General features: G+C 41.2%; 1 protein-coding gene across 2 annotated transcripts in view; it reads right to left on the reverse strand.

Annotated features, from left to right (window-relative positions):
• VCAN (versican) overlaps positions 1-19,028 on the reverse strand; it is a 249,752-nt gene that overhangs the window by 177,017 nt on the left and 53,707 nt on the right. For both annotated transcript variants that reach the window (XM_033923290.1, XM_033923357.1), the window contains exon 6: positions 15,227-15,520. In XM_033923290.1, coding sequence (XP_033779181.1) covers positions 15,227-15,520 — 294 coding nt within the window. The remainder of the gene's footprint in view (positions 1-15,226; positions 15,521-19,028) is intronic.

A 19,028-nucleotide genomic window follows, 5' to 3' on the forward strand; every position in this document is an offset into this window, starting at 1 on the left:
ATGTAAATTTTAATATGTACATCACTTAGAAGTTTGATTAAGCGATTAATCAAGAAACCTAATAAACTTGAAACTTTCTTCCAGGTGTAAGTACTTCTGCAATCACAGTATGGCTGGGAAACATCATGTCACCAAAGTTGCTCCTCAAGTTATAGCTTCTGTCTCTGTGCAGACAGAAAATATTACCCAGGCGCAGGAAGTGGTTCCATTTGCAAGCTGTCTTCAGCTTGAATCCCTCATGAAGAAAGTAAAGGAACTGAGAGAGGAGACTGAAAAGCATCCATGAGAATGAGAGGTACATCGATGAAATAGTTCATAAGGCATCAAAGATTTCCAGCAGTGGGGAATAAGAGGCTGTGCTGAGGGAAGACAGCTGGACTCCGATTACGGAACCCTGTAAGATTGGTACTGTGACTCCACCCACTGTTGAACTGAAGAACCAGTATGCTGCATTGGAAGTGGAGGAGATGAGAGCATTCCAGGGAGAGGAAGGACCAAAGCTTGAAATCCCCCAAATTACTGGATCTGTGACCACTAGGAGGCATAAGGTAGTGGTGGTTGGCGAATTCCTTCTGAAGGGTACAGTCATTAACTCCACAGTCTTAGACTGGTTCTCGAAATTCTTACATTCCCGCTCTTACACTGTTAACATGAATGGCACCTCATCCTCTCCTTGGAAACCGATATGTGGAGTCCCGCAGGGTTCACCTCTATCCCCTATTCTTTTCAACATCTATATGTTCTCCCTGACACTCCTCCATCTATCCCCCCTGGAAACACTTTACACTTATGCTGATGACATCCTTGTCCTCCTCGAGACCGACTCGAACCTCACTAACCTCTCTGAGAACATATCCTCATGTATAATGAACCTCCAATCCTGGGCCCTCACAATACAAATGAAACTGAACGAGTCTAAAACAAAACTACTTTGGCTCAGCCCAAAATTAGATCAGCTACCCACCCTCATCCCACTGTCCTCTGGCACCACACTGCAGCTTGAGTTCTCAAGCAAAGTTCTGGGCATCATCATTGACTCTACACCAGTGGTCTCAAACTCAAACCCTTTGCAGGGCTACATTTTGGATTTGTAAGTACTTGGAGGGCCTCAGAAAAAAAATAGTTAATGTCTTATTAAAGAAATGGCAATTTTGTATGAGGTAAAATTCTTTATAGTTTATAAATCTTTCCTTTTGGCTAAGTCCTAATAGTAATATTGCAACTTATAGCTAAAGTCATATGATCAAGAAACTGTTTTATTTTACTTTTGTGATTATGATACACATACCGAGGGCCTGAAAATAGTACCTGGCGGGCCGCATGTGGCCCCCGGGCCACGGGTTTGAGACCACTGCTCTACACTGTCCTTCAACGACCACCTCAACTCCTTGATAAAAAAATGCTTTTTCAGCCTTCACATGCTGAGGAACGTGAGATCCTGCTTCCATCAACAACACTTTGTTGTCGTCGTACAATCCATCATCCTTTCCAGAAACTGGACTATTGTAATTCCATCTACTTAAGCCTAACAAAGAAAAGCCTTCAAAGACTTCAGCGGATTCAGAATACCGCGGCTAAGCTAATCTTCACAAAAAGTAAATTTGACCATGTCTCCCCACTACTGTCCAAGCTTCACTGGCTTCTAGTAATCTCCAGGGTTCACTTTAAATGCGCCTGCCTAACTTTCAAGATCCTACAAGGCATCCTTCCTCCCCTTATTCCACTATCTTGGAATTCCTCAAATCCTAATACCACCAGAACCACCCAAAAATTCAAATTATCCTTCCCCTCATTAAAAGACATATCCCATGCAGGAAAACTAGGAACATCCCTCTCCTTCAGAATCACAGAGCTCTGGAATAACCTTACTACCCCTCTCCGGAATCTGGGCTCCTTCCAACTTTTCTGAAAACAACTGAAAACTTGTCTTCCTCCCTCTTTGGTATACTAAGTCCCTTTGAACATTCTTATACTAAGTCCTGTAACCCTCCATTGGAGTTCCTTCTCTCTATCAGTTCCTGTAAACTGTGCCGAGCTCTACGTTTATGGAGAGGATGCGGTATACAAACTTAAGGTTTAGTTTAGTTTAGTTTAGTCAGGACCGGCATTAGGGGGGAGCAAACAGGGCAGCTGCCTCGGTCCCCACAGGCCCCTTTCACTTCTGTTTTTTGCCCTCACCTGACGGCCGCAGTGGTCGTTAGCTTGCAGTGCAACAGAAATGAATTTAACTGTGCTGGCCCCAGTGATGCATCCCGGCGCCATTAATTCATACCAGGATGCATTGCTGGGGCTGGCACTGAAGGGCAATGAAGAGGCAATGTGGATCAATTTGGAAAGAGGGAATGGTAAATATATTTACATTGGTGTGATATACAGGCCTCCTTCACAGATGGAAGAAGTGGACAGGGATTTAATAGTAGACATTCAGAATATATCTTAAAAGGGGGAAGTTTTACTAATAGGTGATTTTAACATGCCAGATGATGATTGGGGTATCCCTATTGGGTCTTCTAAAAGTAGGGAGATCCTGTATTCTCTACAAGGACAACTGTTCCAGCAGTTGGTAATGGAACCCACACAGGATGGGAGTCATACTAGACTTATTGCTTACAAATGGGGAAAGTGTTTTCAATGTTACACTGAGTGATCATCTGGCATCTAGTGATCATTGCATGGTACAGTTTAATATTAAGATGGGTATAGAGAGGGCTCCTTCAAAAGTAAAGGTTCTAGACTTAAAAAAAGCTAACTTTGTTTTGGATGGGGGATTACGTCAAGGAATTGTCTGGATGAGAACGTCTGGAAGGAGTGGAAATGCAGTAGGCAAAACTGAAAGGAGTTATTGTAAGGACGACAAACCTTTTTGTGAGGCAAATAAGTAAAATTAAGAGGAATAGAAGGCCACTTTGGTTCTCAAAAGTAGTAGCCGAGAAGGTAAGGAATATGAGATTAGCTTTCATAAACTACAAAAGATCGCAGAAAGAGGAAGACAGGCAAAAATATCTGGAAAAGTTGACAGGCTGGTCATGTAGTCAGGAAAGCAAAGATATACATGGAAGAAAAAATAGCTGACACAATAAAACTGGGAGTCAAGATTTTTTTATATATATTAGTGATAAGAAGTGTAAAAGTGGCATTGTGAGACTCAAAGGTAAGGGGAGAAATATGTAGAAGCTGATAAAGAAAAGGCTGAATTGCTTAACAAATATTTCTGTTCTGTATTTATGGCCACTGGGAGTGGGACTACAGAAGACAAACACAAATAGAGATGGAAGAGTGGTAGACCCTGATCTATTTTCACAGGGTTGTGTTCATGAGGAGCTAGCTAAATTAAAGGTAGACAAGGCGATGGGGTTGGATGGTGTACATCCAAAGGTGCTGAAGGAACTTAGGGAAGTTCTTGTGGCTCCGCTGACTGACCTTTTCCTTGTTCCTCTAGAGTCGGGGGTGGTACCAAAGGACTAGAGAAGGATGGATGTGGTGGTCCCTGTACACAAAACTGGAAGTAAGGAAGAAGTAAGGAATTACAGGCAGGTAAGTCTGACTTCTGCGGTAAGCAAATTAATGGAAACACTTTTAAAACAGAGAATGGTGAAGTTTACAGGATAGGAGACAATATGGATTCACTAGAGGTAGGTCTTGTCAGACAAATCTGATCAATTTTTTTGACTGGGTGACCAGAGAATTGGACAGAGGGAGTGTGCTAGATGTGGTATATTTAGATTTTAGCAAACCCTTTGACAGTTTTCCACACAGATGTCTAATAAATAAACTGAGTGCCCTCGGGATGGGCCTCAAAGTGACAGGATGGGTCAGGAACTTGTTAAGTGGAAGATGACAGAAGATAGTGGGCAATGGAGATAGCTCTGAAGTGGTGTGCCTAAAGGTTGTTTTTGGGCCTATTCTTTTTAACATTTTTATAAGCGATGTTGCTGAAGGGCTGTCATGTAAGATTTGCTTCTGTGTGGATAATACCAAAATCATAGGAATTCTATGAGCGTCGAAGCTTTTACCGCCACTGCCAGTAATAAAAAAAACCCTAACACTGCTTCATAAAAGGGGGGATAGATAGGCTGGAGTGAATCTTAACGGTATATAACTTTGGGTGCCATTTACTGAATCTGGCTTATAGTCTTGTTAGAATTAATCATTCCTCATCTTAGCAGTTCACACAACTAACTCTTTCATCCAGCTGTTTTGCTTTACTGCAGTTCTTCCATTGTATAGTCCACAATAATATTCTTTCTCACTTTGATGTAAGATATGAAACAAAGTTTCCTAACAAAATGCATGAGTTTTAGCAGCCAGAATGAAAATTATCTTAGCAGTTCACATCAAAGGCCACCCGCTGAAGTTGCAATTGATCCCATTCATAGTACGGATTTGCCAAAAGCCATTGATTATGATGGAACCTGCAGTAGTGAATAAAAGCCGAAACAGATGACTTCCTTGCTTATTCATACTTTTAAAATAAGGTTATTAGCTGGCTCATTTTCAAAAGCTTTTACATATCCACCACAGGGATAGTCAGGGCTGGCTCAATAGATTACAGCACCCCAGTCCATTCCCACCTCCAGGTCCAAGCCCTGCCTTACACCGGTCAATGTCCCCTTCCACAGCCAATTCCCCACTCTTATGCTACTGCCCGATCCAAGCAGGATGCGGCTCCATAGGCCAGCTGCTGTGAGGTGAGAGGACCAGCATCAGTTCCAGTGTCATACAGTGGTAAGGGAGGAGGGAAGTACTGATCTTCTCTCCTCTGACACCGACACTGGCCCTCTCCCCTCATGGCAGCTGGCCTATGAAGCTTCACCCTGACTGGACAAGGCAGTAGTGTCAGCAGAGGGAGGAGGAGGAAAAGGGAAGTGTTCAAGCTGCATGGTAGCTTAACCAATGGGCTGGTGACATTTACAAACAGTGCAAAACACAGCCCTCAGACTGATCTACTCACTGAAGAAGTACGACCACATCACTGCCGCCTACCTAGACACACACTGGCTACCTGTACAAGCACAAATACTTTTCAAATTCTACTGCATGTTCTTTAAAACCCTACATGGCAATGGACCATCCTACCTGAACCCTCACCTAACCCGGAACAACTCATTCAGACCAAGGAGATCTCAGACACCCTTCACTCCCCCACCCAATCAAAGGCATAAAGCGTTAAAAAAACCCACGACGGACTACTTGCCACGCAAGCAGCGAACATAGACAGCCACATCTCCAATTTACTGATCTCAGTACCAAACTACAAAACCTTCAGGAGGGAAATAAAAACCAGGCTATTGAAGAAATATATCAAGACAAACTCATGATATAACCAATAACCTCACTCCATCACCAGACTCTAAATGTTCCAACCAATAGCTTCCCTGTAATCTTCTGGATCTGACCAGAGTCTCATATTTTTGTAATCCACCTAAAACTGCAAGGTATTGGCGGAATAAAAGAAACTAATGTAATGTAATCTCTGCCCTAGGCATTTGGAGTTCTTTAGCAATGGTGCCTTGGGCCAGAGCCTCACCAGGTCCATAGGTTAAGCCAGCCTTGGGGGTAATTTTATAACCGCCCACATTAGTAAACATTATGGGGCTCCAAAAACCGGCCTAAGTCGGCACTTGGACGATCATAAACAAAAGACGTCCAAGTGCCCATAATCAAACCGGGTTTTGGACGTTTTTCTAAACGACCTAGGCCTTGATAGTGCCGCTGAACGACCATAGCTAAATGGGGCGTTTCAGGAGGAGTGTCGAGGGTGGGATTTGGGCGGGATGTGGGCAGGCTTAGACTTAGTCGTACAGCATGTATAACCGAAGGTTTTACAACAGAGCCTAAACGGAACTTGGACATTGTGACTTAGACCATTTAAAACATGGTCTAAGTCACAAAAACCCACCTAAAGTCACCAGATAAGCACTGCAAACACATAATACAGACCCCCACACACTACCCTAGTGATCACCGACCCCCCCCAACCCCATAAAAATTGTAATCACACCTATAAAATTCAGCCTCCAGAACATCATCACCTGGCAGCCTGGCATAAGAAAGCCTAGTCGTCCTACACAGAGGCAGCTTAAGTCGTCTTGGGGGTAGGTTAGGAACCCATAGAGAGGAGACCCCATTCCCATAAGCCCCTGTAATCACTGCATTGATACTGAAACATGTGCACTCCCCTATACACCCCTAAAACCCTTTTGTACTGGCATATAAGTGGCTCCTGCAGCCATAAGGGCTATTAGGGTGGTAGAAAAGTGGGTCTAGGGGATTCTGGAGGTGGTTTGGGGGGGCTCACCATGACCTGTATGGGAGCTGTAGTGAGATGATGACATGGCACCCTTTTTGTGAAGTTCACAGCAGTGCCCTGTAAGGTAACCCACTATTTAGGTGCCATGTCTGGGTGTTCAGTCCATCACTTTGCAGACCCCTCCCACATCTAATAGGGCTTGTTCAAGACGTTTTTGACTTGGACAAAAAGTTGGATGAAAATGTGGTATAAAGATAGACGATTTAGCGGCTTGGACGATCAGATCGGCAGGACATATAGTTAAGACGATTTTCGAAACGAAAAAAAATTTGGACGTATTTTTAGAAAATGTGTCCTAAGCTATTTTTTACTTTGGACGACTTGCAACTTGGACGAAAACAGACTTAGACGTCCCTTTCGATTATGCCCCTCCATGCATGTACTTTTTGTCCTATGTGATTTTGCCTCATCAATCTTCCCTCTAATTCCCTACAAGAACACTATGTTCTGACTCCCTTTTTTTTCCTGTGTGTCTGTCATAATTGGATTGTAAGCTCTTTTGAGCAGGGACTGTCTCTTGAATATCCAATGTATAGCACTGCATGTGCACAAAAAAAGAGCAAGGTTTTTAGCAATCCCCCCCCCAAAAAAAAAAAAAAAGTCTGGTCTGTATTATCGACAGATCTGCCTGTTTTGGGTTTTTCCCCCTTTTTTTTAATGGCACAGATATTTTGCATATATATTTGTCACATTAAAAAAATGAAAAAAGCCTCCTCCCTGGCCGATAATGGCCCTCCCACACAATTTATTATTTCTATAGCGTTACCAGGCACGTGCAGAGCGATAACAACTCTAAAGGATTGTCTGTAAATAACCTTTTTCCAAAGCAGAGTTCACCAGACTGTACTACTACAGCTACTACCTTGTAAGTATGGAGAATTTCTTTATTCTGCTTGTAATTTTGAATAATTATGCTTCAAACCATGTGATATTTTACCCTTTTTAGCATCCAGGTTATATCAGTCACTTTGCTTAGAATTGTACCTTCTGGTCTTGGCTGATGGAAGGAGTGTGCTGAGTGAATGTTTTTACCACGCCTTCCAGTCTGCTGACCTCACAAACCAGTCCAAAAACTGTTCCAAGTAGCCCACCCCGATGCTCACTGGGCAACCAGGAGTTACAAATAATTGGCTATTTCTCATCAAACTAAATAAATACCATGTGGCATCAGCACTGAGTTCTGAGTCAGTGGGAACCACATCAGGTTTCAGGCAGAAGGCAAGGGAAACTTTGCTGGAACATAGCAAAATATGACATCACTTCTTTCAACTTTGTGAACATCTGGTTCAGAAACCTTTGGGAGTGTTGCTTGTATGTGCCCAGACATCTCAGCTTGATTTCTTTTTGCAAAACAGAGGAGCTCCATGTTTCTAATTATCAGATGAGTTCTATACAATATACAAATGTGCTGTATGAAATCGTTTTTATATTAATCCCTATTTATTAATGCAAGCCATTTCAAAAAGCATTGGGCCACAGCAAGATAAGGTGCAGCGGGCCTTGATCACTTACACATCTATATAATTCAAGAGACTCGTAATGTGGCAGTGCTGGCAGAATAAAATTCATGGAAGTAATGGAATACTTGTGAGCTATGGTGTTGCCCAAAAGCAGGAAAAGTGGTGCTTTAATAACACAATCCCTCAACCACACAGAAGGATAAAACACGCTTTACTCTGATTCGGGGAAGATGGTACATGCTGAGAGAAGATTCCAATAAAGAAGAGGTTTCATGTAATAACAAAAGTGTTGTGAGATAATAGAGTCAAAGTCTAATGAAAGAAACACTCAGAAAACCTGGACCAAAACAATTTCTATTAAAATATCACAAAGAGTGGAGAAGCCAGGCAGTGACTCTAACTTGTTAAGAAAATGACAATTTGCATTTGGAATAATTTTAGCATGTGATTTCCACATCAAGGTAGCAATGAATATTCCAAGAACAATGACATCATAACAATTTCTAAGGTACCAATGGTAATCAATTAATTAAAAGTCTTTAAGGGTGCTGAAAGGTTCTCAGACCAATCAACTTCCTAAATTCTGAATGTTAATTTGGCACTGTAGGTGAAGAGTGTTATTTTATTTTGCAAAGTGCCAGTTTCCAGAATTGTAATATTATGTTTTGACATGGTTTCAGATCATTGATTGACCCATGTCAATGAAAAGTGTAGAATTTTCTCTTTTTTTTTTAATTTACAAAATCTACAAAATCCTCAGTGGAGTAGAATGGGTACAAGCGGATCGATTTTTCACTCTGTCAAAAATTACAAAGACTAGGAAGATACTTTTAAAACCAATAGGAGGAAATATTTTTTCACTCAGAGAATAGTTAAGCTCTGGAATGCGTTGCCAGAGATTGTGGTAAAAGCAGATAGCGTAGCTGGTTTTAAAAAAGGTTTGGACAAATTCCTGGAGGAAAAGTCCATAGTCTGTTATTAAGACATGGGGGAAGCCTCTGCTTGCCCTGGAACAGTAGCATTGAATGTTGCTACTCTTTGGGTTTTGGCCAGGTACTAGTGACCTGAATTGGCCACCATGAGAATGGGCTACTGGGCTTGTTGGACTATTGACCAAAATTACAGAAAACCAAGTAAGGAAAAATGATCATATTTATAGTCCACTCTTGGAGAAGAAAGGCGATGTAACATCATCCTGTTGCAGCCGAACATACACAGATGCATTCCAGCCCCGACCCCAATCTCACCAGCTTTTCAAAATCTGGACAAAGTGCCGGGTTTCGAAAAGCCGTCCGGACAGGCCCTCTAAAAGAGGACATGTCCAGGAAATCCGGATGTCTTCTAACCCTACTCTGGCTCATCTGTGGGTAGATTCATCTGGCTGCAGTATAGATATGGGACCAGAGCTCAGGGAGAGCCTTTCACCCCCCCTTCCCCCCCTGCAACCGGGAAATTCTCCCAGTACCAGTGGAGGTAGTGATTTGCCCGGGAAGGAATATTTACCGGATCTCGCTTGGAGGGCCCTCTGGCTTTGGATTTCTCCCCTGGAAACACAGTTGGAGGAAGGAAAGACTCAGAGGTGCAGAAATTACCAATAGTGAGTACCACAGCTCAGTCAGGGGAAGAAACAACTGTAGAAATGGTGTCTGTACTCGAGGCCGAACATAGTGACTTTGGATGCACTATGGGATGCCATTGCAAACATTTAATTCTTCTTTGATGGAATTGGCTACTAATATTTCTTCTGAGATTTCTAATGTGAAGAGAGATCTGAATGTTCATGTTCAAGCGTGTAACCATCAAGAGGTCTGTATAGTTGCTTTGGACACCATCTATTGCAGTGGTCTCAAACTCAAAACCTTTGCAGGGCCACATTTTGGATTTGTAGGTACTTGGAGGGCCTCAGAAAAAAATAGTTAACGTCTTATTAAAGAAATGACAATTTTGCATGAGGTAAAACTCTTTATGGTGTATAAATCTTTCCTTTTGGCTAAGTCTTAATAATAATATTGTAATTTATAGCTAAAGAAACATATGATCAGGAAACTGTTTTATTTTACTTTTGTGGTTATGATAAACATACCGAGGATCTCAAAACAGTACCTGGCTGGGCTGCGAGTTTGAGACCATAAGAACATAAGAAGTTGCCTCCGCTGAGGCAAACCAGAGGTCCATCTCGCCCAGTGGTCCGCTCCCGCGGCGGCCCATCAGGCCCATTTCCTGAGCAGTGGTCCCTGACTATCCCTATGACTTACCTCTACTCCTATCTGTACCCCTCAATTCCTTTATCCTCTAGGAACCTATCCAAACCTTCTTTGAAGCCTTGTAATGTGCTCCGGCCTATCACAGCCTCTGGAAGCGCGTTCCATGTATCCACCACCCTCTGGGTGAAAAAGAACTTCATGGCATTTGTTCTAAACCTGTCCCCTTTTAATTTCTCCGAGTGACCCCTTGTACTTGTGGTTCCCCATAATCTGAAAAATCTGTCCCTGTCTACCTTTTCTATACCCTTCAGGATCTTGAAGGTTTCTATCATGTCTCCTCTAAGTCTACGCTTTTCCAGGGAGAGCTTGATATTTATCTCAATCGAAGCCATCGGCCAGAGCTAGCCCAAATGTATCTTATGCAATGGGTTTAAATTTAGCTGAGTTTTTGGAGTCATCTTTGGATGTAGTGATACAAAGACCTACTTTATTTGTGACCTTTGTTTTAGAACTGGACAGGAATGTTGTTCTCAAATTGTTTCTTCGCTATATGAATCAGATGCGTTTGGATTCCAAAGTTAGAATATTTCCTGATATTTCTAGGTGTACCCAGAAATGTCCCCAGGAGTTTCTAGCATTGCGCCATATGGTGCAGGTTCTGGGAATGTCTTTTTTTGTGATTTCCTTGTTTTGAGGGCAAATTATTTTTACCAAACATCCATTGAATTTCCTGGTTTCTAAAGAAGAATTGAAAACATGATTGTCTCTACATAGGGTGTACTGTAGAGCTGGCTAGTACATTTTCGCTGATTGGGTTTTCTGCCCTGTAAGAAAATCTTTTTTTATTTCCTTTTACTATTTCCTTTTACTTTTTCCTTCTCTTGGTTTCAATTTCTTTTGATAGGTGGATGGTAGGGAGTATTATTATTATTTTACTTTGCTCAATTATTGTTACCATGTTTCTGTATTTCTAAGAACTGCTTTGCAATGTGATTGAATAAAATTTAATACTTGAAAATAATTTAAAAAAAAAAAAGTGCAAAAAGTTAAGGCACTTTAGCAAAAGGTCCCTTATATTAACCTTGTACCTTGTTCTTCTCAATAAGCTGCTCTTTTCAGGGCTGCACCCTCTAGTGGCAAAAAGATGAAGAAACTTGTGCCAAACATGACTACTACTGACCGCATGCAAGGTAATCTCTTTTTACAATTGCTCCACAATAGGAAGTGTACCCCTCATTAATATATTGGCTCACAAATCATCTAAAATGGAAAGGGAATTTATATATTGCCTGTTTCAAAGCTGATGTTCAAGATGGTGGACACTGGAAGATTAATCCCCTCTTTTACTAATTCCCTCTTTTACTAAGGTGCACTAACTGATTTACACGCGCTAACATGCATGCATTAGCGTTTAGCACGCGCTAAATCGATTAGTGCGCGATAATTGGTTAGCGCACCTTAGTAAAAGAGAGCCTAAGGGCTAGATTCATCAACCTGCCCGATCGGGCCCAATCCGGGCCCGATCCGGGCAGGTCTGATGAATTCTGGAAGCTAAAATATGTAGATGGGGGCAATCAGAGGAACACCCCCATCTGCCAATATGGATCACTTTTCTGAGATCCCCATGCATGCGCAGACCATATGTAGATGTCTGCGCATGCCCATCGGAGCCGCAATCTTTTTTTTTTTTTAACTTTAAACTTTTTTATTAGTTTTTAGCCCTGCGAGCCCATGGTCTTAACCCGCTTTAAACCCTCGGGTTAAAACCACTTGCTCGCAGGGCAGGGAAGGGCAGGAGAGATTCGGGGAAGTCAAGGCAGGAGAACCGGGACGACGATGCGGCGAGCAGTCAGGAGATTTCTGGGGAAGTCAGGGCAGGAGAACCGGGGATCAGTAGAATGGAATGTTGCTGCTCTTTGGGTTTTGGCCAAGTACTAGTGACCTGGATTGGCCACCATGAGAATGGGCTACTGGGCTTGATGGACCATTGGTCAGACCCAGTAAGAGTTGGCAAGAGTGGAAGTGAAATCAGAGACATGATAGTTCAAGTGGGTGTGGTCATGGGAGGGGCATGGGCAGACCAGGAGCATTCCAAAAGTTTGTGTGCAGTGTAACAAAATACTAGAGACGGGCGATTAAATTGGGCACCAGGAATTACACCTGATTTCAGCAGACATAACTCCAGGTACCTAAATTCAGGTGTGGAAATCGGCACTACATGCTGTTCTGTAAAGAGTGCTCAGCCTGGAATAGCCTTGATAAAATAGTGCTGAATGCCAATTTTTTTCCAGCACCGATTTTTGAGTGCCATTTACTGAATCCAGCCCATAACCTATAGAATACGCGTATCTTCAGAATTTACGCACACACTTAGCTAGCTCTATGTCTAGCATAAGTGCTCACGCCTAAATGAATATGTGCTTATATACCTGGTTATGCTATTTTATAAAAGAAAAATAGACATTACACAGGTGCACAGTTATAGAATTACCTCCTTAAGACCAGATTCATTTTTTATTTTTTGCATCAATAAATTTTTATTGAAAAATAAAAAAAAAATGATCAACATCGCATAAAATATCAAACAACTATACACTGAAAGATTCTTAGTTAGGGGCTCAGATTGGCACACCTAGCCAATCTAGGCACCTAATTTAATTTTTTTCAATTAGGCTTAATCTGCACTGTTAACTGAAAAGCACCATTATAAAGCAATTAAAAAACAATTTAAAATAATTAATTAGCTGGTAGGCACCTACCACTTTGAGGAAGGCATCTACTCAGTGGAGCCTACCAGAAAGTACGGGGCAGATTTGGGGCGGATTTTGGTAGTGGTTTGACTTAGGCACCCTTATTAGGCCAAGAAAACCCTGGCATAAGTACGTGTAAGGTTTCAGCACCTACCAGGGTGTAAGATCGCTTAGGTGCTACCAGGCATGATTCTATAAATTGTGCCTAGAGGATGATTGGCTCCTCAGCACCCAGAAGTTTATAGAATAAGGGTCTTAATGCGGTAGGGATGTACATTCATTATTGCACATTTGGTTTATTAGTGTATCTGGAAACATTTAGCAAGTGATGCAGTGATTAAAGCTACAGCTCTATGACCTTGAGCTTGTGGGTTCAAACCCACACTGCTCCTTGTGACCTTGGGTAAATTACTTACTCTCCACATTGCCCCAAGTACGTTAGATAGATTGTGAGCCCATGGGGACAAACAGGGAAAAATACTTGAGTACCTGAATAAATTCATGTAAACCATTCTGAGCTCGCTTGGGAGAACGATACAGAAAAATGAATTTAAAAAAAAAAAAATTAACCTGCAAATTAACATGTTGATTAGCAAGTATATAACACCCCCCCCTCCCATTTTAACAAAACCGTAGAAGTGGTTTTTAGCATAGGCTGGCACCCTGAATGCTCTGCACTGCTCCCACCACTCATAGAGCTCCTATGAGCGTCAGGAGCAGCGCAGAGCATTCAGCGTGACGACCTGCGCTAAAAACTGTTTCTGGAAATCGAGACCACATCCCTATAAAGAAGCGCTTAGCAAACTTTGGAGCCCTTTTACCAAACTGCAGTAAAAAGTGGCCTTAGTGTGTGCTTACATGAGTTATTCCCGCATACTAGGGTCATTTTTACTGAATAGGTAACATGGCTAATTATTCTTTTTTTTTTTTTTTTTAAATCAATGGCCAAGCACTAATTTTCCCATAAGCGCAGGGGCTCCTATGCCACCTATTTTGCAGTCAGTTAGTGCACCAATATACTCATAGCTAGGCTAACTGATTAGCACAGAATAATACACTAACTCTCCTCCCCATACATGTCCCTAACACTAAAAAATAAAATCTATTTTTTTTTTTTGCACGTGAGTAGGGCGTACACATGGAAAATTACTCTGGGACACCTGAGTGCACCATGGGGTGTACCATTTTAAGTTGCATTAGTGCTTACTACAGTTTAGTAAAAGGACCCCTTAGCTCAGCCGTGACTCCATTTTAAAGAACTAAAAATTTGAGCAGCCCTAGCTCTATGTCTGTCCTCTCATGCCTTGCTCAGTCTTAACCTCTACTTGGCTTTTAAAAAATTTTTCAAGACCTTCTCTCTCTCCTTACCCTTTCCTAGATGTAACCTTGCATATCTCTCTGTCCGAAAATGATTGTATTTCTTCCCCCATTTAACCTTCATGTTCTAGTATGTTTACTACCCCATACTTGAGGCTTATTTTGTACTTTTTGTTTTAATTTAATTTTTTATACCTGTACTTCATCTAGAAATGTTTTGATAAGTGCTTATATCAAATTTTAATAAGACTTGAAACTTGACTTCTAGCTCTGTCTCCTGTCTAACCATTGCAGACAGAATTACAGTACAATTCTCCCTCCGGATTCGTGGGGGATAGGGGCAGAGCCGGACCGTGAATGGTGAAATACCGCAAATATCTTCTGGTCCGGCTCTGACCCACCCCCGCCTCCCTCCCGCCTTCCCCCCGGCATCCCGGCCTTACCTGGTGGCCTAGCGGGCTTTCGAGGCAGGAGCAATCTTCCTACGCTCCTGCCCCGTGCAGATCATGCGTCCAAATGGCTGCTTTGAGTTCCCGTAGTCTTTTGAGACTATGACGGGAACTCCCCACAGCCATTTCCTATTGGCGATCTACACGGGGCAGTAGCGTAGGAAGATCGCTTCTGCCCCGAAAGCCCGCTAGACCACCAGGTAAGGCCAGGACACCGGGGGGGAAGGCTAAACTATGGGGGTTTTTTTCTTTTTTTCTCCCTCCCCAAAAAATCAGGAATATGTGAAATCGCGATTGCCGAAACCGCGAATGGGGAGGGGGAAGTGTATTATGTTGGCTTATCCAGGTCAATGATACGGAAGTACACTTTTATTTGCAGCCAGAGTTGTAGCCCCCATATGAGGATTTTGTGACCCCCCATTAAGGATCACATCCATAGTCTGGGAAGGGATCCCCCACAATTTTCAGAGAGGTCCTTTTACCCAAACGCACGCCTGTTTAAAATGATCCTCAAATTTTAAGGGCTCCTTTTACTAAGGTGCGTTAGCGTTTTTAACGTGCGCTAAAGACTATCACGCGCTAACCACACGCTAAACGAAAAATTACTAACACAAGCTCTATGGAGGCATTAGCATTTAGCGCGCACTACAACCATTAGCGTACGTTAATAAAAGGAGCCCGAAATGCTATAACAGATCATCAAACACAAATAAATGAAATGATAAAAGCTGCTCACCTTGAATGCAATAGGCATCAAACCTGCTCTTTGGGTCAGGGAAGTATGTTTGGTTGCTAAAGCGGTATTTGGTTCGCACACCAAGTAGTCCACCTCCACACTGGGATCTAGCCACAGACACAGGATAACGAACACTGCCATCAGACAGCCAGCCATAGTCACAGCGGTCAAAACCTTTCCTCCAGGCAGCATGCAGGTCCCCAACAGTGGCAAGAACTGAGTTCTTCTTTTGACATTCCTTTTTCGCTTCTTCATAGGTGAGCTTCCCAGGAACAGATATATGGAAAACTAGACCTGGATAAATGATGGAAAACAAGATTGCAACCTGTGTAGTTATCTCAGCATTTTACTTTAAGAATGCTGAAAAGGAACGTAAAAACACTAACCCTCTCTTTTACTAAGGTGTGCTAACTGATTAGCTCGCGCTAATCGATTTAGCACTAATGCATGCATCTTAGTCTATGGACGCATTAGCATTAGCGCATGCTAAATCGATTACGCACCTTAGCAAAAGAGCGGGTAAAACAGCATAGGACAAATAGGCAAGAAAAACAAGTGAAAATGCCAGATGTTGAATGGGGTATCCATATTGCAGGGTCTCCTAGAAGTAGGGACATCCTAGATTCTTGATCACCACGTGGTATGGTTTAATATTATGGCATTGGTCCAGAGCAAGGCTAGTAAAATGGTTAATGGCCTTCGTCATAAGACATATGAGGACAGATTTAAAGATCTCAATCTATATACTTTGAAGGAAAGGCAGGAGAAGGGAGATATGAACATTTAAATATCTACGTGGTATAAATGTCCATGAGGCAATTCTCCTGAAATTAAAAAGAAACTCTGGAATGAGGGGGCATATGATGAAATAACGTCAGAAAATACTTTTTCATGGAAAGGGTGATGAATATTTGGAACAGCTTCCCGGTAGAGGTGGTGGAGTCAAAGAGTGTATCTGAATTCAAGAAAGCTTGGGACAAGTACATTGGGTTTCTAAGGGAGAGGAGGGGATGGTAGATGGCATGGTTAGGAAGACTAGCTAGGCCTATGGGCTTTATCTGCCTTCAGGTTTCTTTGTTTTCTATGTCACTGCAACAGGAATGAAGGCCAGACTCCAACAGGGAGGGAGAAGACAAGGGAAAGAGTAAGAAATTGAAAAGGGTGCAGTAATGTCTTGATAAATCGAAGCTACACAGAGATTAACTCAGCAACACCCCAGAGTTAGACTGGAACCCTGCTCTAGCTATTTACCTTACAATGACAGGGAGAGGAAATGGAAATGTTTAAATTATAGTCAACAATGCAGCATGTGTTATTTTTGGTTCAGGTCTCAGTTCAAGACTTTGGATAGCTTGCCTACTCAGGGAGTTCAAAGAATTGCCATGACATTCCTATTATCTGTATTTGGACTGCTGCATATAAAGACAAAAGCCACTTAACTACTACTTATAGCTTCTTTGTAATTGACGTCCAATAATACAGACGAAACTGAGAAATGAGGCATTCTGGTTTCGGCAACATGACTCAGATATAAGACACCAAAATATACAGTCTTATCTCACTTTCCTTATATCTATTACATTGTATCCTTTAGAAATCAGAATTACTTCTTACCTTCAATCAAGAAAATGTTATTCTACTTGTTTGGGATAACCTTTTGTCTAATGATTCCAGCAGTAAATTAATTTTTCATCTAATTAGAGTTTTGTTAAGGGTACAAAAATATCAGTGTTCATTGGTGTTTTCATGAAACAGACACTATCATTGGGTATCTTTTCCAATGGAATAAAATATCTATATTTGTATCACTTAGAAGTTGTCAGTACAGGGAAGGAACAAAATCTGAATGGAAAGATAAACCAGGAGAGGGGAGAGAGCACTATGGGAAGTGGAGTTTTTCCAGTGAAAATTTTATAAGAGAAGAACATTACAGCAAAATAACAAAATAACTTAAACAATATTAATGTAATAAAATACATAAGTAGAAAAAAAAGAAATTAGACCTAGGTTGTCGCAAAAATACTAACATATTATCCAGTATAATATCAGAAATTATTCATTAAAGGGTCCTTTTATTAAGATGAACTAACCAATTTAGTGCACGCTAAATGCTAAGGCGCCCATAGAATATAGTGGATGCCTTAGCATTTAGCACGCGCTAAATCGGTTAGTGCGCCTTAATAAAAGGACCCCTAAATTTAAATAAACAACCCCATACTTTCTTATATTTTCTGAAATTGCCACTCTTAATTGCATATGTTTTCTCATATTTACTATATAAGCATAACACATTCCATCAGCTATTACAGTCCAATTTGGGAAAATTCTTCCAGTTAGATAATATTGTTTTAATTATCATTACTATATTCTTCAATAGTTGTGTTTTATAAGTATTTAATTCAGATTCTAGACTGAACACCCCTCAACCCCACCCAATATAATTATTGAGTAAGTTAATAGTTCCAATATAGAAAGCAAGGTTGATATGGCGCTTAAAACTGTATGTGTAAACTTGGGCATGTACCTGATATTTGCATAACGAGCCTATTAGTACCAATAATTGGGCACTAAAAATCAATTGTTGGCATTAATTTGCAACAATTTGGATTTATGCATGCATCTTGCTATGTGCTACTCTGTAAAGATACACAGCTGACAAAGTTGCATGGGCATGGAGAAGATGTGCATAGTATTATAGAATTTGGGGGATTAATGCCTAACTTAGGCGCAGCGATTTACACCGAGTTCTTCATTACTAAAAGCTGGGTGCATATCCCAGTGCTACACACTATTCTACAGAGACACCTAACTCAGAGTGCCACTTATAAAACAACATTCAGCGTGCTTTTTTTTTATATAGATTTTATGCTGCTAATCCTAGAAATAAGCAGATTTCCCCAAGCCATCTCAATAATGGCCTATGGACTTATCTTTTAGGAAATTATTCAGACCTTTTTAAACCCTGCTAAGCTAACTGATTTTACCACATTTTCCGGCAATGAATTCCAGAGTGGCTAAACAAATGCTGGTTGCCACTGGCTGATTACTAACCCCAATGATTTTATATTCTTTATGTATTTTATTTGTAATGTATGTGTTTAGTTATTTTAAGTTTGTTTCATAAATTCAATTGATTATATGGTCAATTATAATCTGTTGAGGGTAGAGGTTTCCTCTCCAATGGACTTATACAGTATAAAATCACAAAAATCATTGATGTCCTGGTCTTGTCCTGAAAAGTATTCCTCCATGAAAGTGTTCTCATTGGGTGTTTTTTTTTTTTTTTTCTGTGATGCAAGTTTATTTTTGCCTTTAATTCCTGGTCTGTTTCACCAGTGTAGCATCATCCCCTTTCACATAGACTGTACTGAGTAACATTTGCTTCAAAGTAGTGCAAGTGTATTAAGTACTAACTTAAGTACTACCTGCCATGATTATCAAAGGGGAACCTCGCACAGGGGGGTAGCCTTGAAAAATATGATTGAATTCCTATGAGCACAACCTAAAGTACTGCCTCAAATTTTAAAACAATGTCTCCATGCTATCAGTTGAATTTGCCAGTGAGGAATCAGAATTATCTTCTCAGTTCTTGTTTGATAAAAGTATGCCTTTTCTCTCTCTGGCAAGGACATCAATAGACTCTGAAGATGACACAATCAGGAATAAAGTTGTATAACCCATTTTTATAGAACAGTAATTGAAGATGGTAGGGTTGGTTAAAGCATGGTAAGCAGAAAGATATGTAACTCAATCATTTCAGTTTCATTAAGAGCTTAAATCAAATTTGTTGAGACCTTCAGTG

Source organism: Geotrypetes seraphini, chromosome 1 (assembly GCF_902459505.1).
Source record: "Geotrypetes seraphini chromosome 1, aGeoSer1.1, whole genome shotgun sequence".
Lineage (NCBI taxonomy): Eukaryota > Metazoa > Chordata > Amphibia > Gymnophiona > Dermophiidae > Geotrypetes > Geotrypetes seraphini.